Source organism: Eleutherodactylus coqui, chromosome 4 (assembly GCF_035609145.1).
Source record: "Eleutherodactylus coqui strain aEleCoq1 chromosome 4, aEleCoq1.hap1, whole genome shotgun sequence".
NCBI lineage: Eukaryota > Metazoa > Chordata > Amphibia > Anura > Eleutherodactylidae > Eleutherodactylus > Eleutherodactylus coqui.
In genome coordinates, this window is record NC_089840.1 from 150,192,695 (window position 1) to 150,219,882 (window position 27,188).

At 46.4% G+C, this 27,188-nt stretch overlaps 1 protein-coding gene across 2 annotated transcripts in view; it reads left to right on the forward strand.

Annotated features, from left to right (window-relative positions):
• The first annotated feature begins 7,274 nt into the window (after nt 1-7,274).
• Nucleotides 7,275-27,188, forward strand: part of LOC136624774 (opticin-like) — an 82,427-nt gene continuing 62,513 nt past the window's right edge. For both annotated transcript variants that reach the window (XM_066598710.1, XM_066598711.1), the window contains exons 1-3: nt 7,275-7,415; nt 9,035-9,140; nt 9,839-10,064. In XM_066598710.1, the coding sequence (XP_066454807.1) occupies nt 7,328-7,415; nt 9,035-9,140; nt 9,839-10,064 (420 nt within the window). In that variant the 5' untranslated portion in view covers nt 7,275-7,327. The remainder of the gene's footprint in view (nt 7,416-9,034; nt 9,141-9,838; nt 10,065-27,188) is intronic.

Sequence of the window (27,188 nt, forward strand, 5' to 3'; positions counted from 1 at the left end):
ACTTTTGCAGTCAGGGTAAACAAGACCAGCAGTGAAGATGGAAGCAGTGGTGCTGGACTGGAGCTTATTGTTTTTAACCCTTTCATGACGTTTGGACATTTTTTATAGAATTTAGAAAATACTTCCTAAATCTATGTGCGCTATAATCCATTCCACACTAACAGGAAGCTTAAGGGTCTGTAGGATTGCTCTTTCAGTTAGATGTACAGGGCCATTTTTAGGGATTGACAAACACCCAGGGCCAGGGACTTCAGTTATACAGACATGTACTATAGTGTGAATTCCTAACTGTATAAGGGCAATTGGACAGTTCAGTTTTGGTGCTATTTTATTTACTAAGCTTGGTTCTGGTGCTGCATTTATTGTATGAGCTGGGTTATGGTTTTGTATTCATGTTATAAGCTTGGTTGTGGTGCTGTACTTACGTACTGAGCTTAGTTCTGAGCTTGGTTTTGGTGTATGGGGGGGGCAGGGAGGCAGATATGTAAGGCCACTCCCTCTTGATCCTACAACATTGGTTACTGACAGCTCCTACAACATCTTCATTACACACACACATTCAGGTCTGACCTGTGATACTGCGTGTTATACAGTATAACCTCGCTCCTCCTCTCAACTGGCATCAGTATTGACTCACTGTACAATTAGTGACAAAGTGTCAGGAAGAGAAGCGAGATTCTGCTATTTAGTGAGCAGCTGTTTAGGAGGTCACACAGTGTGCAATGAAGATGCTGTAGGCACTGTCAGTGGCCAGGAGTTTGGGGGAAACAGGGGGCGTACTACTTAATAACTAGGCCTAAAGAAGGAGAATAATTATGTCCTATTAACAGCTTTTCACCACAGCGGGGGTCCAATTATTAATTGGCACCACAGAGGGGATCACTTACTATTTAAAGCCACAGAAGGGCTCATTTTACTAAATGGAGCCACAGAGTGGGGTCATTTCACATAATGGGTCCCTAGCGGGGCCACTATTACATTGTGGAACCACAGTGGTGGCACTATTACATGGTGTTACCACAGCAAGGCCACTATTACATGATTGGTCCACAACAGGGGTACTATCAAATCGTGGGACCACAGCTTGGGCACTACTACATTGTGGGACCACAAAGGAGGTACCATTACTTAGTGGAGCTACAACAAGGGAACTATTACATCTTGGGACCACAACGGGGCACTATTTCTATAGGGGGCATTTAGAAGATCACCTGGGATCATTGAAGGTACACTAACTGGACAATACAAGGATCTCTCCCATGATCTGTGTATACTCAGGACTGCGACGGTAATGAGAGGGCATCCGCTACGTTTAGAGGAAAGCAGGTTTCATCACCAACACAGAAAAGGGTTCTTTACTGTAAGAGCAGTTAGACTGTGGAACTCTCTGCCTGAGGATGTGGTGATGGCAAAATCCACAGAGGAGTTTAAAAGGGGATTTGATGTCTTTCTAGAGCGGAAGTATATTACAGATATAAATCTTAGGTTAATTGTTAATCTGAGTATACAGGCAGGTAGGAACTATTAGGGGTTGATCCAGGGATTAGTCTGATTGCCTTTAGGGAGTTGGGAAGGAATTTTTCCCCGAAAAGGGCTTATTGGCTTCTGCTCTTGGTTTTATTTTTTGCCTTCCTCTGGATCAACAACACAGAAGGATAGACAGGCTGGACTAGATGGACATTGTCTTTATTCGGCCTTACAAACTATGTTACTATGTATTAGTGATGAGCGAGTATACTCGCTAAGGCACTTTACTCGAGCGAGTAGTGCCTTAGCCAAGTATCTCCCCCGCTCGCCTCTAAAGATTCGGGGGCCGGCGGGGGCGGGGAGCGGCGGGGGAGAGCGGTGAGGAACAGAGGGGAGATCTCTCCCTCTCTCCCCCCCGCTTCCCCCTGCTCCCTGCCGCAACCCACCTGTCACCCGCGGCGGCCCCCGAATCTTTAGGGACGAGCGGGGAGATACTCGAATAAGGCACTACTCGCTTGAGTAAAGTGCCATAGCGAGTATACTCGCTCGTCTCTACTATGTATGTAACGACTATCACTGTGTAGAGTTGGTATTTGAGTACATTATGTGATAACTGTATTATTTATAGGTATACTACAGAAGTTTATGCCTGCTGCATTACAACAGTTGTATAGTTTTGCTATGTTTTGCGTCTGAGGATCAGCAAGTTTTCCCATTGCTTATAATTTGGAAACCTTTCATCGCAAGCCATTTGTTGTGTTATCCTGTCCCATTGAAAACAATGGGCAATGTGTCCTGAGGAACACATCCACCCCTTTATTGGAAAAAGGGAAAACAATAAAGAAATATGTCAAATAATAAAAAAGTTCAAAAATAGTGGTTAAAACTTTTTTTGCCCACCTTCCCCACATATAAAAAATGCACATGTTTGGTATTGCCATGTCTGCAACGACCTGTACAATAAATTGTAAAATTGAAAATTTTTAAAAATTGAGCCAAAATGTTTGTTTTATTCTTTTAGCTTCCCCAAAAAATGTAATAAAGTGATCAAAAAAGCTGTATATACCCCAAAATAGTACTAATAAAAACTATAGCTCGTTACACAAAAACAAGCCCTCATAGAGCTCTGTTGATAAAAAATAAAAAGGTATGGAACTTTACAACAACTCAAAGAAAAATATTAATCAAAAAAGGGGGTTTATTGTGCAAAAGTGGAAAAACCTAAGGAAAAAAAAAATAACTTTGGTACTGTCGTAATCGTACCAGCCCACAGAAAAAAAAATCTATCATGTCATTTATGACTCATGCTGCAAAAAAACAATGACAGAATTGAGGCAGTTTTTTCTCCCTGCCTTCCAAAAAACCTTATCAAAATGTATACAGTTCATTGTATGTATTTAGAAAATGACACCAATAAAAAAAAATGATAGCTTTTCATGCGAAAAAAACAAGCCCTCATACGACCATGTCAGCGGAAAAATAAAAAAGTTATGGCTTTTGAAAAGTGGAGATGAAAATCCCCCCAAAATTGTTGCATCCTAAGGGTGCCTTTTCACAAGCATTGCACAAAACGCATTGCACAAAAACCGCAAAGCACAAACTTGCAATTTTTGCGTTTTTTAACATTAGAAAGTCTTATTGACAATCGCGTGAAAAAAATGCAGCGATATTGCAGCGTTAAAAAAACACTAGTGGAAAGGCACCCGTAGGGCTCCTTTCCACTGGTGATAGCGATATCGCTGTGAGAAAATCGCAATGTTAAAATCGCAACGCTGCAAAATCGCAAGCTTTTGCATTGCGATTCGAGAATCTGTTTTGCCATTGCACTGTATGGGCGACAGAAAAATGCTAAAAGCTTAAACAATCCCCCTGCTGCGATTTTTAATCCTCGCATCGCAGCTTGCCCTTAAGCATCGCTAGTGGAAAGGTTGTCATAGAACAACATGTGTGGGACTTTCTTGCGAGAGCACGCACTCTCGCATCGCACTGAAAACGTGCGATTACCTCGTCAGTGGAAAGGAGCCCTTAGGGTGCCCACCCACTAGCGTTTTTTTTCACTGCGAAATTCGCAGGGTTTTTTTTTCTGCAGGGGGTCTATGGGACTTGTAATGTAAAAATCGCGATCGCGCAAAATCGCGATTTACCGCGATATCGCGATTTTGCGCGATCGCGATTTTAGCTTTGCATGTCCCATAGCCCAAAGACCCCTGCAGAAAAAAAAAAAAACGCTGCGAATTTCGCAGTAAAAAAAAACGCTAGTGGGTGGGCACTAGAGATGAGCGAACGTGCTCGGCCACGCCCCTTTTTCGCCCGAATACCGCGATTTTCGAGTACTTCCGTACTCGGGCGAAAAAATTCGGGGGTCGCCGTGGCGGCGCGGGGGGTTGCAGCGGGGAGTGGGGGGGAGAGGGAGAGAGAGAGGGCTCCCCCCTGTTCCCTGCTGCTACCCCCCGCGCCGCCACGCCTCTCCCCGGCCCCCAGCGCACCCGAGTACTTTTCACCCGAGTAGTGAAGTACTCGAAAATCGCGGTGCTCGATTGCGAAATCGCTCTTACCGAGTACGTTCGCTCATCTCTAGTGGGCACCCTTAGGGCTCATGTCCACGGGCAAAATATGATTTAAGATCCGCAGCGGATCTCCCGCATGCGGATCCGCATCCCATAGGGATGCATTGACCACCCGCGGGTAGATAAATACCCGCGGATCGTCAATAAAAGGGATTTAAAAAAAAATGGAGCATGGAAAAATCCGGACCATGCTCCATTTTCGTGCGGGTCTCCCGCGGGGACGGCTCCCGCGGGCTTCTATTGAAGCCTATGGAAGCCGTCCGGATCCGCGGGAGACCTAAAATAGGAATTTAAAGTATTTACCATCCGGCGCGGGCGGAGAAGATCAGCTGTTCCTCACGGCCGCATCTTCCTTGCTTCGGCTCGGCGGATGTGCCCGGCGCATGCGCGCGGCACGTCGGCGACGTGCCGGTGACGTGCCGCCGGCGTCAGGAATTCATCCGCCAGCCGAAAATGAAGATCCGGCCGTGAAGAACAGCTGATCTTCTCCGCCCGCGCCGGATGGTAAATACTTTTAAATTCTTATTTTCGGCGCTCATGTCCGCGGGGCAGGAGGGACCCGCTGCAGATTCTACATGTAGAATCTGCAGCGGATCTGATTTTCCCCGTGGACATGAGGCCTTAGGGTGACTACCCACTAGCGGTTTTTTTTCTGCTGCAATTTCGCTGCATTTTTTTTTTTTCAGTTGTCAATGGCACTTTTTAAAGTTAAAAACGCAACGCACCAAAAACTAAAGTTGCGTTGCGTTTTTAGCGTTAGAAAGTGCCATTGACAATTGGAAAAAAAAAACCAGCGAAATTGCAGTAGAAAAAAAACGCTAGTGGGTAGCCACCCTTAAACTTAAAACAGACCATTCATTCTATTATATTATATTGCTCCTGCTCAGATTAGTGGACTCAAAAGTGTCTCCCAGACATTTTTCTTCCTCATTCCACTGAACTAACAAAATAAGGCTGCAAGGTGTGCTGTCAGTCGAAGGATACTTCCTTCAATGACATCATATGTCTATGGCCAGCTTTTGAAAACCTCATTAAACCATAGAAAGATAACAGAAGCTGACTGCAAGCGTATTTGGTTGCCTGTTGTTTTGTGTCATCAATTTCCATAGTATCTAGTAATTGAAAGAGTAAATTACTGGGATGGTTACATTGTGCAATCTGGATTACAGGGAGTGTCGTATGGCAGCACAACTGTAAGTAGAGGTGTGGGAGAAACAAATCATTTAGGGAGAGGTCGTGTTTGGAAATATGAATTATAGTGAGTATCAGATAAGATCGAGCACTTCTATGCAGAACACTTAGGCTAAAGGGAGCAGATACTGAAGCAAATCACAAGGCCAATTATGCAGGAAGGAGCTGATGCTACATACTCATGTCTTACCACACCTTGGCATTGACTTGTACTCTAATATATTCCCTTTAATATCACAGCATAATGTGATTCATTATAAGTGATATGAACACTCAACAAAAGAACAGCTACACTTGTATGCAAGTAAGCAAGCAGCTAACTGTCTAATGAGAAGAAATGAGAATATGTATAGCTGAAATAGCCAATTTAGTGTTATTACCAGAGGGATGGCTCAAATACAGCAAGGCTTCCATCAAAAATTCAAACCCCTTAAGGTTACCTGACAACCATCCATTCAGTAGTCCTTGTCCATTCAAAGACAGTAGCTTTCAGTTTGTTGACTAATTTGAAGGACAATATTAACCTGCCACAGTGGGCATGGTCTGATAATAGACTAGGCAGACTAGGCATGCTTCACTTGGATGCCTATGCTACCCAGTACATTCTACTGTGAACTATTGTTCTCCTGGTCCCGGGGCTGGTGGTGCTTTCCTCTACCTACTGTGCAGCCTTTTGCGTGTACTTTGGTGGATGTTCGGAGTCAGAGTTGTGCAATAGAGGCCAGTACATTCCGGCCGCTAAACCTAGGAACCACAACCTATTTTAACTCAGGAGGTTGATGCTGTTCCATCACACTCTTTGTTTCTTGCAGTCCTGGACTGGCTCCTTATGTGCTAATCTCCTGTCCAGAGTACTCTCTGGTCTCTCTCCTGATTTTTCTGCATCCCACTCCTCAGACCCAGAAGTTGCAGCTTTGTGCAGCGTAGTGCAGCCTACTAAACCTCCACACACAGCGGACCTAACTGACGCTCTGGCCTTCCCTGGACCTCAGACTGGACATAGCAAGGTATTGCTAGCTTCTTACTAGTTTTGCTCGTTTTGATCAATAGGTCAATAAAATCAATCTGATTTTCGTTGCATCGAACTTGGTGTGTGACCCAATTTTTGTTGAGAATCATGGGAGAATCAAAAGGCGTCAGTCCAGTCACTATGAATTATTTGCAGACCATATGACAGCTAGCAGTGGAATTTGGGGAATTCTATTACAGTGTCAAATAGTGATAGTTCACAAAGATACAAGCTGTAGTGTGTGGTCTTCTGTTCTCACAACTCGTGATGCCCATGGATTGTGCCCAAGTTAGTTGTGGCTGGTTTGTGGTGAATTTACAACAAAAAGAATCCTGAGGCCACTGTATAGATTCTGTTTTCCTGTTTAGAAGTTGCTCAGTCACGAGTCGGGCAACTACTAATTATTTGCAGGTAGCTAGCAATGGTTTTCTGCAAGCTACAAAGTTAGCTGAAAAGTTACATAAGACTAAAAAGTAACTAAAAAAATAAATATTAAAAAAAGATAAAAAGGAAACTTGAAGAAAGCAAGGGGACGTGTCAGTAGTGGTGGTGATGGAGGTGGTAGAGGACAGGCCAAGTTGGCACTTCAAGCGGCTCCCACTGAAGCAACTGCTACACGTTCTGTAACAGGCGAGACAAGCCCACCGCCATTCCTTAGAAGTGGTTCTGCCCATACGTTACCTCCGCAGCATACAGAACAGGTCGTAGAATGGATGACAAAGCACGCTTTAACTGCCACCACCTCCTTTCCCTCCCTACGCAGACACACAGCAGTCAATCTGCACTATTCGTCCATGTGCATTCCCCCTCTACTTCATCCCATGCCAAAGCCCCTGCACCCTTTAAAGCAGTCCACATGGATCAGTCTGAGGATCTGTTCGATCATTTCATGTCATGGATGTTAACCAGGCAGTCCAAACAACCAGAAGGAGAAGAGCAAGACATAGAATGCACTGATGACCAACCATTTTGTACTTTTGAAGAGGGTGGGTCAGTGCATGGGGTCAGCCCTCCACAGGCAATGTGTATTCAGGGGTTGTGGAAACAAAGCAACTGGTGCTCAGTGTGACATAGTCCAGTCAGGAGGAAGAGGATGAATTACTTGATTTCACAAGCAGAGGCAAGCAGACTCATCATAGCAGTTCGCAGTGGGAGGAGGAAGAGTCAGACATTGTGGGACAGTGAGTAGTATTGCAAAACAACAAAATGGCTGTACCATCACCTCAGCTACTACTAGTCGCAGCAGCACCAACATCAGTCTCATAGCTAGGTCTGTTCACAGGATTTGTGCAGCCGGGGCATTCTTTGAAACCACGCGTGTTCCCCAGATGTGTGGCTGTATTTGCATGCAATGTGGAGGGCTTTGGTTGTATTAGGGAACTTCTGGAGGCAAACTAGTGAACCCGATTTTTATTTCCATTGACCTAAATGGGACTAGGAATTGGCCATCCCGACATGATTTTGGTAAAACTGGCCTGATTCCAACACAAACCAATTATTCCACTAAATTCAATTCTGGAATTGTGTGATTTTTCTTTCTTATGACGTCATGTTTTCAGGATATCCTATAGAAAGAACCCCTGTGGCAATGTCTGAGGCACCGACAATAATTACATCACCTGTGCAACACTGAGCAAATCCTGAAAACATGACCTGTTGGTGGTCCCTGAGGACTGGAGTTGGGGAATACTACCCTAGAGGACTTCAAATTTCAATGGCTTTATTGCTTGTACAATATACTATAATACTACAATTTTGCAGTACGTTATAATTTTAGCATTTACTGATTAAGCCTTGCCACAGGCAGGGCTTAAGGGGAACCTGTTATCATGTTTAAGCCCCATAAACTACACTATAGGGCTCAAACAAGAGGAAAGGGGAAGTCCAGGAAGTGGACAGGGCCAGAAGGAAGGACAACGAACACAAAATGTAACTGTGCTTAGGCTGTACTTACACTTTAGTTAGGGCTGTCAGTTATAATTCCCTTTCTCTGTTTTGTTTTTGGAGCAGGGTAACAGAATTAAAAGGGAAATAAACTTTTCCATTTTTTGTTCCCTCAAGTTCAATGGGTTTTTAAAAAACGGAAATGCAAACAGAAAGCTTTCAGTTTGCTTCCATTCCATTAGGTTTCAATTTTTTAACAGAACTAATATGGTAGTCTGCAGCACTATTTGTACAGAAGAGACAAGTGAAATACAGAAAATAAACCAGCGCTCCAGTGTTTGGAAGATAACAGGCAGAGAGTATAACTATATGTGTAGGAATCTAGTTATACAATGTGTGTCACTTACTTCACAGGGGTACTTATTGAAAAGCACCCCTGGGTCCAGGAAGGCAGGCAGAATTAAAACGGTGTAAACGGAAATCTTTATTTGCGATGCGTTTTGGCCGTAATGTCGGCCTTTCTCAAGCATAAAACACATAAACCATGCTGACAATTTATAGTGCATGCATCTTTGAAATTTCAAAGATGCATGCACTATAAATTGTCAGCATGGTTTTTGTTTTATGCTTGAGAAAGGCCGACATTACGGCCAAAACGCATCGCAAATAAAGATTTCCGTTTACACCGTTTTAATTCTGCCTGCCTTCCTGGACCCAGGGGTGCTTTTCAATAAGTACCCCTGTGAAGTAAGTGACACACATTGTATAACTAGATTCCTACACATATAGTTATACTCTCTGCCTGTTATCTTCCAAACACTGGAGCGCTGGTTTATTTTCTGTATTTTACTTGTTTGCTATCTATCCCGTGGTGTGCCTTTTCACTTCTGGGACCAACCATGACTCTCTCCTCGAGATGTCCTCAATGACCAGTGCAAGGAAGTTTTATCTACACTGTGGGTTGATGCGCAATTCCGGATTTTGACGCACTGGAGCCCATCCTACAGGCCCGGCGTCACGGGGTGAGTCTTCTCTCCACAGCAATTTATACCTGTTACTCAATATCTTACTCTCTATCCATTTATTGGAGCGCTACCCATTATATCTTTTTCTGTACAGAAGAGACGGAACAGAAACAAACTGAAAGCTTTGTGTGTCTGAAAACCAGTCAAATCAATGGGAAAAACTGAAACATTTACTTCTGGTTAAATTCCATTTCTCTGCTCTAAAAACGGAACAGAATGAATAAATGGCTTAACACTACTTGTGACTACAATGGTTCGGGTATATTGTATTTAAGAAAGTCCGACCCAGCAATCTCCTGGTGTATAATTTACAACGAGCTAAAATTCTTCAGCGTGCTTTAGAATATATTGTAACTGTGTAAAAGGTAAATAGAATTTACATGAAATACAATGTATCAACCCAAAAGACTTTCCATTTAAGTAACAATGAATATCCAGTTTTTCAGGACAGCGAAGTGTATTACTCTGCTATAAGTTTTCTATTGAAATACGCTGTCATTAATTAATCATGATTTTTTTAGACTGGTGGAAATTGCTGAGGAAAACACTGTCCATTTAGCAATGTGTTTTGGTCTTCTTTCTTTGTTTCTGTCTGAATATTAACAATGCATTCTTGCTCACATACAAGATTTTGTATAAGAGCAATCCTCTTTAAATATTTTTTTTGTTCTTCACTTATAATTGCTGTACTGCAGGCCTCCTAGCACAATGTACCGATTAGTGGCTATCTGTCTTTCTCTCGTGACTCCATGCATGGCTCCTCCGCCACCTGAAACTACAAGGCATACCTTCGAAACTATTGAGAGCATCTCCTATGAAAACTTTGATCTAGATAATTACGACCCAAGACTTCATAACTATGGATATTCTGTTGACCTGAACAACTATGAAGATATGTACTATTCTGAGCCTGAGCCTGAGGTAAGCACAAAAGTTTAGATATAAACGCAATTCATAAATATTATTACTTAAGATATTGTATGCAGGGATGCATCTGCCATGGGTCAAGTTTAAGCCTCTTGCCTCAGGCAGCACCTCTTGATGAGAAGTTGACTGCTGCCCACAATTTCCCAAAGTCTAGCCAGCAGCAGTAGTATCTGTCTAATTCACGGTCCTGCTGACAGCTCCATACAGTCTCTCAGAGTGTTTACTCCAGTCCTTCCCTGTCACCAACTCAGTACAGTAAAGTGCTGGACAGAAGGAGAGCCGGGAGGAGCGGGCTGAACACTGAGGGAGCAGAGAGCTGTTGGCTAGACAGAGTTAAAGCCTCACAAACCCATGGTCTGCCCTGTGAGTATATAGAACCGTGGGGCTCTGTAGACAGCAGCCTCTGGAGAGAAGTGCAGTACGAGGAGATAGTTTAAGTGTCATAGGGCTCTTTGACATCTGCTCCATATAAAGAGCCTGTGAGGGTCATATTTTTGGCGAGACTGGAATTCACAATGTAGTGCCTCCTTGGATCTGTTCTTTGTTAAGCCTTTATGTATGTGCTGTCAGACTGACAGCTATGGGTAAGTGTTGCATAAGAAGCCTGCAGCTGGGAAAGAGTTAAATGTGCACTGTATGGGAGGGAGCTGTTGGTGGGTGTATCCCAATATATATCTATACAGATATTTGCAGTTTTCCGCCAGAGATATATGTCAGGAGTTCTCCTGACATATTTCTCTGATTGAGGACTCAAAACACAATGTGAATGCACCCTTAGGCCTCATGTCCACTTGCATGCACAGATTCCACTGCTGAATCTCACAGCGGAATCCAGCCATGCCCATGGACATGGACAGGAAAATACATTTTCTTACCTGTCCAGATACAGCACAAGTCTCATCTGTGCCGGCTAGATCTTCTTTCTTCAGCACGACGGAGGTGTCCGGATGCTCCGGCGACGTGCCAGACGCATGCGCAGTGCAATAACTTTTTTATTTAAATCTCCTGCTTACCCGTGGATCCACGGCACATCCACAGTGCCAGCTGTGGCCGTGCCACATATCAGAAGGCTTCCATTGACTTCATTGAAGCCGTCCCGCAGGATCCACAGAAAAATGGAGCATGATGCGTGAAATCACATCCGCATGCTTTAAATTTCGTTCTGGATGCTAATGCATCCCTATGGGCAGCTAGAGGTGCAGATCTCCCGCTTGGGAGAGTCGCACAGATTTTATAATTAAATTCTGCCAGTGGACATTGGGCCTTAGGCCTCATGTCCACGGGCCCACCCGGCCCGCAGACATGAGGCCAAAAAATACAGTATACTCACCTGTCTGGACGCTGTGGGACTCTCCTGTGTCGCAGCTGGATCTTGCCGTCCCACGGTACGAACACAGTGACAGCTGCGTCTGTGTCGCGGATCCGGACGACTTCTATTGGCTTCAATAGAAGCCGTGGAAGCCATCTGTGCGGGAAAACTGCATAAAATGGAGAATGCGGTGGGTGTTCTCCTGCACATGCAATCCGCTCTGTAGGGAAAAACTGACATCCTGCGGGTGCTCAATGATTCCCTATGGGCGCGGATCACACGCGCAGGAGACCCTCGCGGTTTGGGTAATTCTATTTTCCCCGTGGACATTGGGCCTTAGCTTTTTAGGGGACACGCACTAAGTTCGAAAGGTTTAGAAGACGCACTATATTTTTGAAAGCCACAGAGTATGCAATAAAATTTTAGAGACACAAAAGAGTCACTATAATTTTGAGAAGCACAAAGGAGGCAATATAATTTTGAGATTCACAGAGAGGGAGTACTAATGAGGGGCACAGAAGAGCCATTATAATTTTGCAGGGTACAGAGGGAGCACTGTAATTTTGGGGGGGCAATCAGAGATAGCTGTATGATGGGAAGAGTGTGCATAAACAAGTCATGGTTGGAAAAATCTTCATGGTAGTCTGGACCCAGAAAGTGGAGAAAAATGACCATCACCTGTAAGCACTGGAGGTAACTGAACTGTAATTACTATCACTGTTTATATCTAGCATCTAACTGCTACTTGGTGACTACATTATTTAGAGGTATATTAGAGCTGCTTTTCTATAAATATATATAATTTTTTTTGGTGCCTTTTCACTGTTTGCCTCAGACAGCAGATGAGCTTGGTGCACCCCTGATCTTATAGATCACATAACAGTCAACCAAATGGATAGCAATAGGAGAAACAGGGAGAGTGGTATGTACTGCACTGATGATTAATTGTGATACATGCAGTAAATGTATAGTTGAAGATAGATTGATGAACAGCAGATAGGCTGACAACTAGAGATGGATCATTAGATGGTGAAACGGGAGGAGGGATAAAATCTTCGCTTGAGAAGCCTCTGATCTTGCAGCAGGTTTGTCAGAATACTTATTTCTCGGAGGCTGATGAGAGAAGGAGCGTGGAGAAAGGGGAGAGGGGGGGGGGTGTTTGAAAAGATCTCTCAGGGCTGAGCTTTCATCAGGGCCTGTTTGTGAGCATCTGCCATGACAGACGGATCAGGGCAAGAAGCTACAAGCCAGCTAGAGTAGAGACCTGTCACAGGCAAATGAATCCAGGGAATAGGGAAATGCACATGAAAGAGACAGAAAAAAAACAACTGACAGAGAGGAAAGGAGAACAGAAGTGCTTTAGATGAGTATGCAACAGGAAAGGTGCGCAACAACCGAGTATGAAGGGCGATTCTTCTCATTCTATAATACATTCATGTTACCTGATTAATGCTCTGGATAATTTACTAACGATTGTCCCATGATGGCTCCTGATCTTTACTGCATCTTATATTTATGATGGTATTAGACATGCTTGATGAAAAATGATAGATATATTTGTGAGAAGGATGCAAGATTCGTGAGACCATGGATGTACTGGCTGTAAAAAAACGAACATGATGGTCATTGGCTTGAGGTACTGCCCGCAATCCAACATGTGTGGACATACATTCCAGGGATTGTAAAGACTCATGAAGAGTCTGACAGGGACTGTGTTGTCAGCTACATTGCCATACAAATGTACAGTATTAGAAAACTGCAATCACATTTATCTGGGCAGCTAAGTAGACCCAAGTAAAGGCCTGAGGGCTGCCTTGTGATAATTCTAGGTATAACCCAACAGATGATGCTGTATATTTTTAATGAAGTATTACAGAAGTATGTAGACAAATTGCAGTACTTTATAGTTAAAAAGACGACTCAAAAGTAGCTATGGCCAGAAATAATAAAAGTCTATACTCACCTGTCCTGGCATCCCGCGTGTCCAGCACCGCAGCTCCATTCCCCTGAGGGGTCTAACTATTGGGCCATCATAGCTTGCTGCAGTCAAAGCTGCTTCAAAATATCCAAGATACCTTTTTTTAAAAAAATGGCTGCTGCAGTGGATTCATTTGTGAAGCAGATTCAAGAAATTGGTCAACGCATGGCTGATCAGGGACAACGTATGGATGAAACTCCTGATGCTTTGGGAGAAGCTATGCTAACCAGCCTGACAAACACTGAAGCACTGGAGCTGAAATGCAAGGACGTTGATAACTGGTCCCCAGTGTAAGTATTAAAATCCTTTGGGCTGTATAAATCTATCACAGCTCTCAGAAAAATAGCCTTTAACCCTTTCCAATCCACTGTCTGACGTCTGAAGACATTCTGATTAAAGGCTGTACAGCTCCGATGTCAGAAGACGTTTGGCAGGGTATTCTTACTGTATATTACTGGCCGCTCTGTTGTTGGGCGCCTCTCCAGCATGTCCTATACCACAGTACTGGCTGTGGCAAGCAGATGGCGCCATTGTATAATGGCAGAAAGAGAAAGCCCCCTAGGAAAACCCTGAACCCAAAATTGGATTGCAAAGGGTTAATCCTTTTGTTTTTGGAGAGCAGGTGAAAAAGCCAGGACTATTCCGCGACCAATAGTCAGTGTAGTCTTGTAGAACAAATTGTATACTCTATAGAGTCCAGGTAAAGGTACATAAAGCCAAATAATGATTTAGCAGAGTTAAGCCGGTGTTGTAGAATCCACATAACATTTCCTCAGACAGCTAGGGAATTTATTTAATGCTATATCCTGATGGGCTGTCACAATGCCATGTGGCTGGTCCCTCGGCCTTCCATGGGGTAGCATTGCTGTTGTCAATGGCTTAAAGGGGTTGTCTCGCGCCGAAACGTTTTTTTTTTTTCCCATAGGCCCCCCCGTTCGGCGCAGGACAACCCCAAGGGATGTGTTAAAAAATATATATATATATATTACTTACCCGAATCCCCGCTCTGCGACGTCTTCCTTCTTCCTACTTCTTCCTTCACCAAGATGGCCGCCGGGATCTTCACCCATGATGCACCGCGGGTCTTCTCCCATGGTGCACCGTGGGCTCTGTGCGGCCCATTGCCGATTCCAGCCTCCTGATTGGCTGGAATCGGCACACGTGACGGGGCGGAGCTACGATGACCAGCTCTCCGGCACGAGCGGCCCCATTCACCAGGTAGAAGACCGCACAGCGCAAGCGCGTCTAAAAACGCCAGAAGAAAGCGAAATTAGACGGATCCATGGCGACGGGGACGCTAGCAACGGAGCAGGTAAGTGTAAAACTTCTGTATGGCTCATATTTAATGCACGATGTACATTACAAAGTGCATTAATATGGCCATACAGAAGTGTATAACCCCACTTGCTTTCACGAGACAACCCCTTTAATGCCCCTATGGTACTGTGAAATACCGCTAGGGGGGTTCAAGGAGATTCTGGATTGACCTTTCCCTGGTGTTGTGGTGTTGTGCTGAACTGTATTCATGGATTTGGGATTTAAGTGTGCTGGACTACAATTACCTCTGGACCTCCTCTTAGAGCGAAGTCTTGGTACAGAAACTTAGTTGTACCATGACAGTCCTCTCTCAGTCCTGATATGTGTGCCTCTCCCATTTGACAGAAGAGTTACATATTCCTTTCTTAGGCTGCCTGCAGACGAGCGGAAATCCCGCCGCGGGATTTCCCGCGGGATTTCCGCCGCTGAAAGTCTGCATAGGAGTGCATTACAATACGCACTCCTATGCAGACGGCCGCGGTTTGGCCGCGCGAAATCTCGCGCGGCAAACAAACCGCGGCATGTTCTAATTTCCTGCGGGGCACGCACTCACCTGGCCGCCAGCTCCGGTCTGCGCATGCGCCGGCTGCGCGGCAGCCGGCACATCAAAGAGCCGGGGCCGCCAGGCGCGGGTGAGTACGCGGTCGTCCCTGCAGGCTCTGGGGTCGGATCGCGCGGCGAGATTTCTCGCTGCCGGATCCGACCCGCTCGTCTGCAGGCGGCCTAACTCTTTGATTTTTATACATACGTACAACACTTTGCTTTTTAAAATTAGGATTGCCAATGACAGCCTGGCTGAGGGTATTGTTCTCTTGTTATGCAACTAGAGAGGTGAGCTGTAGTTATTTAGGCACATTTATATCACATATCAATTAGGAATGTTTTTCTAGCTTTTTCTGTTATTTCTATCACTAGATTGACCAGATGTTCGCTATGCAGACATAAAATGTTTCAAAAGTGGTGGTTGTGAACTCCTTAGGCCACCTGCAGACGGCCGGGTCGGATCCGGCAGCGAGAATTCTCACCGCGGGACCCGACCCGAGCGTCTGCAGAGAGCAGCGCATACTCACCCGCGCCCTGCAGCTCCGAATCTTTCATATGCCGGCTGCCGGGCAGCCGGCGCATGCACAGACCGGAGCCGGCGGCGGGTGAGTGACGTTTCTGTACGGGGCTCTGCGAGCCCCGCACAGAAATAGAACATGCCGTGGTTTGTTTGCCGTGCGAGTTTGTTAACGCAATCCTATGCAGGCTTCCAGCGGCAGAAATCCCGCCGCGGAATTTCCGCCCGTCTGCAGGCGCCCTAAATCTGCTTCCATTATTTGGAATGTCACTTTGTATTTGGAGCACATATCTAATATAAAAAGCCTACACGTCTCTCTCTGTTTCTCTGTCTTTCTCTCTGTTTGTCTGTCTTTCTCACTGTTTATCTCTCTATTTGGCTGTCTGTCTCTCTGTCTGTTTGTCTCTCTTTCTGTCTCTTTGGTTGTCTGTCTCTCTGTTTCTGTCTGTCTATCTCTCTCTTTCTGACTCAGTATCGCTCTGTTACTGTCTCTTTCATTCTCTTTCTGTCTCTCTCTGTCTGTCTCTTGCTTTCTCTTGCTGTCTCTATTGCTCTCTCTGGGTCTCTCTATCGCTCTCGTTCTGTCGTTCTGTCTATCGCTCTCTCTCTTTCTGTCTATCACTCTTCCTCTGTCTGTTTCTCTCTGTCTCTCTATCACTATTTCTGTCTGTCTCTCTATTGCTCCCTCTTTCTGTTTCTCTATTGCTCTCTGTCTGTACCTCTATCACTCTGTCTGTTTCTTTGTTGCTCTCTCTCTGTCTGTCTCACTATCTCTCTCTCATTCTGTCTCTCTATCGCTTTCTCTGTGTTTCTATCGCTCGTTCTCTTACTGTCTATCGCTCTCTCACTCTGATTCTCTATTGCTCTCTTTCTGTGTCTGTCTCTATCATTGTCGCTATTGCTGTCTCTCTATCATTGCCTCTCTCTATTGCTCTCTGTCTCTATCATTCTCTCTCTGTCTCTCTATTGCTCTCTTTATCGCTCTCTCTGTCTCTCTATCGCTCTTTCTCTCACTGTCTCTATCGCTTTCTTTCTGTCTGTCTCTCACTCTCTCACTTTGTCTCTCTATTCCTCTCACTCTCTCACTCTGTTTCTCTGTCGCTCTTGCTTGGGCAATGTATGGTGCAGCTTAGCAGTGTATGCTGCGTTGCTTAGCAATGCTTCACTCATTCCTGTGCATGCCTGAAGCACAGCAGCACCGCCCATAAACTTAACATTGTAACTTTCAACCCACCTGACAGGTCCCTGAATGTATTAAACTCATATTTGATGATTTTACAGCACCGGTGAGCACGTGTCATCTAATGACACCAACATCATACACCAAAGTTAAAGCAAAGTTAAAGTGTGCTGCAAGAAAAAGCATGTAGGCTTATTTATATTGGATTTTCTATACCGCAGTAAAATGTCTTGATAATTCATTTTGTGTCATTCCCACTTAAGTTTGGTCTTCTGTCTACACTTATATTTTAGATTTCCCTTTTTCATAGGTCTGAGGCCCTTTTAGCATTCTCCTTAATTACAGAATTATTCTTCTTTGACTTGACGTGGTACGTCGTTATCATATTGTGCTTATGCTATTTATGTAGCCAGGCAGTTAATAGACTACAATGTGCTATACTAATAGCAGAAGCACTGAACTAGTGTTTGGCGAGCCACACAAGCAGCTATGGCATGTCAAATGTTAATTTGGCGAACAATACATCTGTATAACAGATTTGCGCTTTTTGAGCGGAGTCTATTTTATTTTGGACGTTTAGCGCACCTCATCAATGATGAGGTATGCTAAACTTTGCTGTCGGCGACAGCTCCCTGCGTCCGAAAGCAATAGTAAAATTGCGGCAAAGTGCCGCGATTAAAATTGCGACACTTTCAGCAACGGCTGTGTGAGGAAGGCTTTATAGATGCTGATCTTAAACAATGATTTCAGATAAGCAGTACATCATCTACTAGTCTGAACAGTGTTTGGTTAGCACGTAAGGCCTTCATTACAGGCTCTCATTATCTTGCATATAAATGCAAGAAGAAGAGGCAGTATAGGTCAATCTGGTTAGGGTGGTTTTTAGAGATGAGCGAACCTACTCGGCCACGCCCCTTTTTCACCCGAGCGCCGTGATTTTCGAGTACTTCCGTACTCGGGCGAAAAGATTCGGGGGGCGCTGTGGGGGAGCGGGGGGTTGCAGCGGGGAGTGGGGAGGAGATGGAGAGAGAGAGGGCTCCCCCCTGTTCCCCGCTGCTACCCCCCGCTCCGCCACGCCTCCCCCCGCCCCCCGGCGCCCCCCAAATCTTTTCACCCGAGTACGGAAGTACTCGAAAATCGTGGTGCTCGATCGAGTAATTACTCGAAACGAGTAGGTTCGCTCATCTCTAGTGGTTTTACATCGAACAACTACCCTGTTTCCTTGAAAATAAGACATACCCTGAAAATAAGACATAGCATGATTTCCCAGAATTTTTGAGGATGCAAAATGATTTTCCAGGCTTTTTGAGGATGCTTGAAGTGTAAGCCCTACACCAAAATTAAACCCTGCTAACAGTTAACTAAAAAAGTCAATTTAAATAGTGTCCAGGCAACTATACATGTAAAAAAGTTAAAAGGGTTGTCCCGCGCCGAAACGGGTTTTTTTTTTTTTCAATAGCCCCCCCGTTCGGCGCGAGACACACCCGATGCAGGGCTTTAAAAAAAAAACGGATAGTACTTACCCGAATCCCCGCGCTCCGGTGACTTCTTACTTACCTTGCGAAAATGGCCGCCGGGATCTTCACCCACGGTGGACCGCAGGTCTTCTCCCATGGTGCACCGTGGGCTCTGTGCGTTCCATTGCCGATTCCAGCCTCCTGGTTGGCTGGAATCGGCACACGTGACAGAGCGGAGCTACGAGGAGCAGCTCTCCGGCACGAGCGGCCCCATTCAGAAGGGAGAAGACCGGACTGCGCAAGCGCGTCTAATCGGGAGATTAGACGCTGAAATTAGACAGCACCATGGAGACGAGGACGCTAGCAATGGAGCAGGTAAGTGAATAACTTCTGTATGGCTCATATTTAATGCACGATGTATATTACAAAGTGCATTAATATGGCCATACAGAAGTGTATAACCCCACTTGATTTCGCGGGACAACCCCTTTAAACCTTTTTGAACAAAAATTAATATAAGAAACTGTCTTATGTTCGGGGAAACATGGTAGTACCTCCATACAGCAAATGTAAGAGACAGTTGTTCCTTGTAAACACAACGCTGTCACCCTCTGAGGTTAACACGCAGCACGAGAATCTGACTATTTTCAGAGTCCTATGTGCGCACTCTCCTATTTAGGGTCTATAGAAGAGATTGAGAACGGGACTCTGATTGCGGGAGTTGGTGAGTCTAAAAAATCTATGACCTGGCTCTCTGTCACATCCCCTAACAGCACTATAACTTGCAACCAGCCGAAACGTGGAAGGAGTCAGCAGCAAAGATGGTAGTCACAGTGGCCTAACTGCTTTCCCTCATGTATGGACGGTGACATGCAGCCTGAAAAAATTATACATTTTGGCTTTTGAGTGCTACCCGCAAAGTGAAGCAGGGTAAGATATTAGTTGTCATGTTCGTGATGCCAGTCCGTTTACACGTCGAGACCTGTGCCGGACAAGATAATTATACAAAAATGGTAAAAATAAAATAAAGTGTTTCTAACCCTGGAGTGCAGTGCGATACTTCAGTACAGATGTTCAGTGGTGGGAAGGGACTCCAGGTGGCAGAACAAACGGTGAAAACATGAAACACTTTGTTGCTTTAGAGAAAAGGATTTTCAGCTTTTTCCAATACAAACAGAGTTACTTGTGTTGAGGTAGACTTAATTAGGTAATTCAGTTACATTGATTCTTACAAGTGCAGGCATGAAGTGCAGACATTCTATCTGAACCCTGGCGGGCTCCCCAACAGTAAATAAGCATGGGAATCCTTTCTGTCCTCTATGCTTTTCCCTCCTGCTTTTCTCTCTTTTTTTGTTGCTTCTATTCCATCCAGTACAAAACTTCACTTTTATTGCATTACAGTTACTGTAGGTCCTTTCTGATTCTGCCTCTCTTCTCCAGCTTGCTGAAAATCCTCTTTTGCTTTAGCTCATTTTCCTTTCTGTCTCTCAGCTCTTGCTCCTTTTTGATAGCAGTCTATCTTAGTGCTCTCATGTGATCTGACTCCCTCTTTTAAACTCCTCCCCTCCCTCTTATACTAACTTCTATTGACCAACCCGTGCGTAGGATCTATCTACCAATGGCAGGTTATCTATACCTTGACTACCTGAATCATACCTCTAGCTTAAGATGAGGTTTTCTAGACAAAATGTGCTTGAGCAACAATAAATTAACAGCTTTAAAATGACATCTACATTAATTACATCAGAGTCCACATTCAATTATGGAGTCTACAGTCCTGTACACAACATTAGTTTATGTGGGAACATGACAGATTCCCTTTAAATATAATTAAGAACTACTGATGCAAAGCACATTTGTGGATTTGACTTCTTGGAAGACTCATGACCTTTCCTGGCTTGGATGTCTTCATTCTATTAAAATGGTGACTAGAGATGAGCGAACGTACTCGTCCGAGCTTGATACTCGTTCGAGTATTAGCGTGTTCGAGATGCTCGTTACTCGTGATGAGTACCACGCGATGTTCGGGTTACTTTCACTTTCATCTCTGAGACGTTAGCGCGCTTTTCTGGCCAATAGAAAGACAGGGAAGGCATTACAACTTCCCCCTGCGACGTTCAAGCCCTATACCACCCCCCTGCAGTGAGTGGCTGGCGAGATCAGGTGTCACCCGAGTATAAAAATCGGCCCCTCCCACGGCTCGCCACAGATGCGTTCTGACATAGAGGAGGGAAAGTGCTATCTTGGTGGAGCTGCTATAGGGAGAGTGTTAGGAGTATTTTAGGCTTCAAGAACCCCAACGGTCCTTCTTAGGGCCACATCTAACCGTGTGCAGTACTGTGGAGGCTGCTTTTTGCAGTGTTGCACATTTTTTTTTTTTGGTATATCGGCCGTGCAGAGCATTGCGCCCTGCAGTAATACTCCAGGGCCAGAAGTGGTGGTTAGGCAGGGACAAAAGACATATTGATTGAATATAGGCAGTGGGCCTTTGCAAAAACATTTGGGGAAAAAAATCTATTTGGGCTGCCTGTCACTGTCCTCAGTGTTCTGGGTCTCTGCTGGGTGTAGTAGTTCTCCAAATTCATACGCAGCCAGCTAAGTGTTACAGCAGGCTTGCGCAAAATTATTTCCTGGCTCTGTCTGGGCTGTTAAATCACCGCTGTATTGCAGTCCACAGTGCAACACTCTGCAGTTCTCTGACATACTTCAGGGCCAGAAGTGCTGGTTAGGCAGGGACAGAAGACATATTGATTGAATATAGGCAGTGGGCCTTTGCAAAAACATTTGGGGAAAAAAATCTATTTGGGCTGCCTGTCACTGTCCTCAGTGTTCTGGGTCTCTGCTGGGTGTAGTAGTTCTCCAAATTCATACGCAGCCAGCTAAGTGTTACAGCAGGCTTGCGCAAAATTATTTCCTGGCGTTACGTAAGCGAAGTCAGCCTCCAACCACAGGCCAATAAGCGGCACATTTAATTACAGCGTTCTGTTTCTGCATTACTGGTAATACAGAAACAGCCTTGCGCCAATTTCTTTCCTGCCTGGGAAATCAAATCACTGGTAATACAGCATGCTGAGGGGTAGGGGTAGGCCTAGAGGACGTGGACGCGGCCGAGGACGCGGAGGCCCAAGTCAGGGTGTGGGCACAGGCCGAGCTCCTGATCCAGGTGTATCGCAGCTGACTGCTGCGGGATTAGTAGAGAGGCACGTTTCTGGTGTCCCCACATTCATCGCACAATTAATGGGTCCACGCGGTAGACCTTTATTAGAAAATGAGCAGTGTGAGCAGGTCCTGTCGTGGATGGCAGAAAGTGCATCCAGCAATCTATCGTCCACCCACAGTTCTGCGCCGTCCACTGCTGCAACTCAGAATCCTCTGACTGCTGCTCCTCCTTCCTCCCAGCCTCCTCACTCCATTACAATGACACATTCTGAGGAGCGGGCAGACTCCCAGGAACTGTTCTCGGGCCCCTGCTCAGATTGGGCAGCAGTGGTTCCTCTTCCACCAGAGGAGTTTATCGTGACTGATGCCCAACCATTGGAAAGTTCCCGGGGTCCGGGGCATGAGGCTGAGGACTTCCGGCAACTGTCTCACGACCTTTCAGTGGGTGAGGAGGACGATGACTATGAGACACAGTTGTCTATCAGTGAGGTAGTAGTAAGGGCAGTAAGTCCGAGGGAGGAGCGCACAGAGGATTCGAAGGAAGAGCAGCAGGACAATGAGGTGACTGCCCCCACCTGGTTTGCTACGCCTACTGAGGACAGGTCTTCAGAGGGGGAGGCAAGGGCAGCAGCAGGGCAGGTTGCAAGAGGCAGTGCGGTGTCCAGGGGTAGAGGCAGGGCGAGACCAAATAATCCACCAACTGTTTCCCAAAGCGCCCCCTCACGCCATGCCACCCTGCAGAGGCCAAGGTGCTCAAAGGTCTGGCAGTTTTTCACTGAGAGTGCAGATGACCGATGAACAGTGGTGTGCAACCTTTGTCGTGCCAAGATCAGCCGGGGAGCCACCACCACCAGCCTCACCACCACCAGCATGCGCAGACATATGATGGCCAAGCACCCCACAAGGTGGGACGAAGGCCGTTCACCGCCTCCAGTTTGCACCGCTGCCTCTCCCCCTGTGCCCCACCCTGCCACTGAGATCCAACCCCCCTCTCAGGGCACAGGCACTACTGTCTCCTGGCACCCACACCCTCACCTCCGCTGTCCTCGGCCCCATCCACCAATGTCTGTCAGCGCACCGTCCAGCCGTCGCTAGCGCAAGTGTTTGAGCGCAAGTACGCCGCCGCGCACCCGCACGCTCAAGCGTTAAACGTGCACATAGCCAAATTTATCAGCCTGGAGATGCTGCCGTATAGGGTTGTAGAAACTGAGTCTTTCAAAAGTATGATGGCGGCGGCGGCCCCGCGCTACTCAGTTCCCAGTCGCCACTACTTTTCCCGATGTGCTGTCCCAGCCCTGCACAACCACGTCTCCCGCAACATTGTACGCGCCCTCACCAACGCGGTTACTGCCAAGGTCCACTTAACAACGGACACGTGGACAAGCACAGGCGGGCAGGGCCACTATATCTCCCTGACGGCACATTGGGTGAATTTAGTGGAGGCTGGGACAGAGTCAGAGCCTGGGACCGCTCACGTCCTACCAACCCCCAGAATTGCGGGCCCCAGCTCGGTGCTGGTATCTGCGGCGGTCTATGCTTCCTCCACTAAACCACCCTCCTCCTCCTCCTCCTCCTCCAACGCAACCTCTGTCTTGCAATCAAGATGTGTCAGCAGCAGCAGCACGTCGCCAGCAGTCGGTGTCGCGCGGCGTGGCAGCACAGCGGTGGGCAAGCGTCAGCAGGCCGTGCTGAAACTACTCAGCTTAGGAGAGAAGAGGCACACGGTCCATGAACTGCTGCAGGGTCTGACAGAGCAGACCGACCGCTGGCTTGCGCCGCTGAGCCTCCAACCGGGCATGGTCGTGTGTGACAACGGCCATAACCTGGTGGCGGCTCTGCAGCTCGGCAGCCTCACGCACGTGCCATGCCTGGCCCACGTCTTTAATTTGGTGGTTCAGCGCTTTCTGAAAAGCTACCCACGCTTGTCAGACCTGCTCGGAAAGGTGCGCCGGCTCTGCGCACATTTCCGCAAGTCCCACACGGACGCTGCCACCCTGCGCACCCTGCAACATCGGTTTAATCTGCCAGTGCACCGACTGCTGTGCGACGTGCCCACACGGTGGAACTCTAAGCTCCACATGTTGGCCAGGCTCTATGAGTCAGCCTCCTCAATTCTTTACAGAAGAGTGGGCCTGGTTGGCAGACATCTGCCCGGTCCTTAGAAACTTTGAGGAGTCTACCCAGATGGTGAGCGGCGATGCTGCAATCATTAGCGTCACCATTCCTCTGCTATGCCTCTTGAGAAGTTCCCTGCAATGCATAAAGGCAGACGCTTTGCGCTCGGAAACAGAGCCGGGGGAAGACAGTATGTCGCTGGATAGTCAGAGCACCCTCCTGTCTATATCTCAGCACGTTGAGGAGGAGGAGGAGAGCATGAGGAGGATGAGGAGGAGGGGGAAGAGACAGCTTGGCCCACTGCTGAGGGTACACATGCTGCTTGCCTGTCATCCTTTCAGCGTGTATGGCCTGAGGAGGAGGAGGAGGAGGAGAATCCTGAAAGTGATCTTCCTAGTGAGGACAGCCATGTGTTGCGTACAGGTACCCTGGCACACATGGCTGACTTCATGTTAGGATGCCTTTCTCGTGACCCTCGCGTTACACGCATTCTGGCCACTACGGATTACTGGGTGTACACACTGCTGGACCCACGGTATAAGGAGAACCTTTCCACTCTCATACCCGAAGAGGAAAGGGGTTCGAGAGTGATGCTATACCACAGGACCCTGGCGGACAAACTGATGGTAAAATTCCCATCCGACAGCGCTAGTGGCCGAAGGCGCAGTTCCGAGGGCCAGGTAGCAGGGGAGGTGCGGAGATCAGGCAGCATGTACAGCACAGGCAGGGGAACACTCTCTAAGGCCCTTGACAGCTTTATGGCTCCCCAGCAAGACTGTGTCACCGCTCCCCAGTCAAGGCTGAGTCGGCGGGAGCACTGTAAAAGGATGGTGAGGGAGTACGTAGCCGATCGCACGACCGTCCTCCGTGACGCCTCTGCCCCCTACAACTACTGGGTGTCGAAGCTGGACACGTGGCCTGAACTCGCACTGTATGCCCTGGAGGTGCTTGCTTGTCCTGCGGCTAGCGTCTTGTCAGAGAGGGTGTTTAGTGCGGCTGGGGGAATCATCACAGATAAGCGTACTCGCCTGTCAACCGACAGTGCTGACAGGCTTACACTCATCAAGATGAACAAAGCCTGGATTTCCCCAGACTTCTCTTCTCCACCAGCGGACAGCAGCGATACCTAAGCAATACGTAGGCTGCACCCGCGGATGGAAGCATCGTTCTCTATCCCCATCAAAAACGGGGACCTTTTTGCTTCATCAATCTGTGTATTGATAATATTCCTCCTCATCCTCCTGCTCCTCCTCCTGAAACCTGGCGTAATCACGCCGAACGGACAATTTTTCTTAGGCCCACAAGGCTCAGTCATATAATTTTTGTAAACAATTTTTATACGTTTCAATGCTCATTAAAGCGTTGAAACTTTCACCTCAACCAATTTTTATTTTAACTGGGCTGCCTCCTGGCCTAGTTACCAATTAAGCCACATTAACCAAAGCGATTAATGGATTTCACCTGCCCTCTTGGTTGGGCATGGGCAATTTTTCTCAGGTACATTAGTACTGTTGGTACACCAATTTTTGGGGGCCCTCGCCTACAGTGTAATCAAATTAATTTTTAGCCCACCTGCATTACAGCTGACGTTACATCAGCTGTGTTGGGCACTGCAATGGGATACATTTATGTACCGCCGGTGGGTTCCAGGGAGCCACCCATGCTGTGGGTGCACACGGAATTCCCATTGCGGAGTTGTACCTGCCTGTGACTATTTATAAAAAAACGCGGTCTGACTGGGGCATGCAGACACCTTGACAGAATGAATAGTGTGTGGCACATAGGTTCCCCATTGCTATGCCCACGTGTGCAGCTCCAGATGGAGATGGCACAGGATTGGATTTCTCATTGCTTCTGTACAACATTGTGGACTATCGCCCCGCCCCTTTTAAAGAGGGTCGCTGCCTAGCCGTGCCAACCCTCTGCAGTGTGTGCCTGCTTTTCGTCTGGCAGACACACTTATAAATAGACATGAGGGTGGCGTGGCATGAGGCCAGCTGAAGGCTGGGCAGGGACAGTTTGATGTGCGCTGTGGACACTGGGTCGTGGGGGGGGGGGGGGCAGCATGTAACCCAGGAGAAGTGGCAGCGGAGTGTCATGCAGGCAGTGATTGTGCTTTGTTGGAGGTAGTGTGGTGCTTAGCTAAGGTATGCATTGCTAATGAGGGCTTTTCAGAAATAAAAGTTTTTGGGAGGGTGGGGGCCCACTCTTGCCGCTATTGTGGCTTAATAGTGGGACCTGGGAACTTGAGATGCGGCCCAACATGTAGCCCCTCGCCTGCCCTATCCGTTGCTGTGTCGTTCCCATCACTTTCTTGAATTACCCCGATAAAACCTTAGCGAGCATCGGAGATATACAAAAATGCTCGGGTCGTCCATTGACTTCAATGGGGTTCGTTACTCGAAACGAACCCTCGAGCATCGCGATAATTTTGTCCCGAGTAACGAGCACCCGAGCATTTTGGTGCTCGCTCATCTCTAATGGTGACCCTTCCACATTTTTATATCTATTTATGTCTCTCGTTATATGATTTTCTTCATCATATAGAACAATACTTCACTCTAGAATATAAACATTTATTTGGAATGGGACAAGGGCCTGTATCCCCCGCATTACGGTGCACATTCACATGTGTTCGGGCAGTCCTTCTGCCCCTAATTTTAACAACTATTACAAAGCTGCACAAATTGCTCAAATGGCCATACCTGATGATGAGATGTTATCTGGATGGATTTATTTAGAATTGGCCCCAAGTGCTCTTTACTTGAAGTATTTTTTTGACAAGAGATTAAGTGCTCTGTGGTTCCTTTGAAGCACCTTATTTTCTTCCCGTAGTGTAACCATATAATATCTATCTATCTATATATATAAAGCTGAAAGTCCTCACTGACTCACTGACTCACTCACTGACTGACTCGCCAAAAGTTCTCCAACTTCCCGATGTCGTAGAAACATGAAATTTGGCGCAAGCATAGATTATCTCCAAAATAGGAAAAGAAATTGGGTCCCAACTCGATTATTCAATTCTAATGCAAAAGAATTGGCGTCGAAATTTAACGTACATAATCTAAATCACTCACTTCCCAATGTCATAGAAACGGGAAATTTGGCACGAGCATTGATTATGTCATAAAAAGGAAAAGTTAATAGGTCCCAACTCGATTGTTCAATTCTATGCGCAAAAGAATCGGCGTCAAAATTTTACGTACATAATCTAAATCTCTCACTTCCCAATGTCATAGAAACGTGAAATTTGGCACGAGCATTGATTATGTCATAAAAAGGAAAAGCTAATGGGTCCCAACTCGATTATTCAATTCTATGCGCAAAAGAATTAGCATCCAAATTTTACGTGCGGAATATAATTTTCTCACTTTCCGGTGTTATAGAAACGTGAAATTTGGCACGAGCATTGATTATGTCAAAAATAGGAAAAGCGAATGGGTCCCAACTCGATTATTCAATTCTAGCGCAAAAGAATTGGCGTCGAAATTTTACGTGCGGAATGTAATTTTCTCACTTTCCGGTGTCATAGAAATGGGA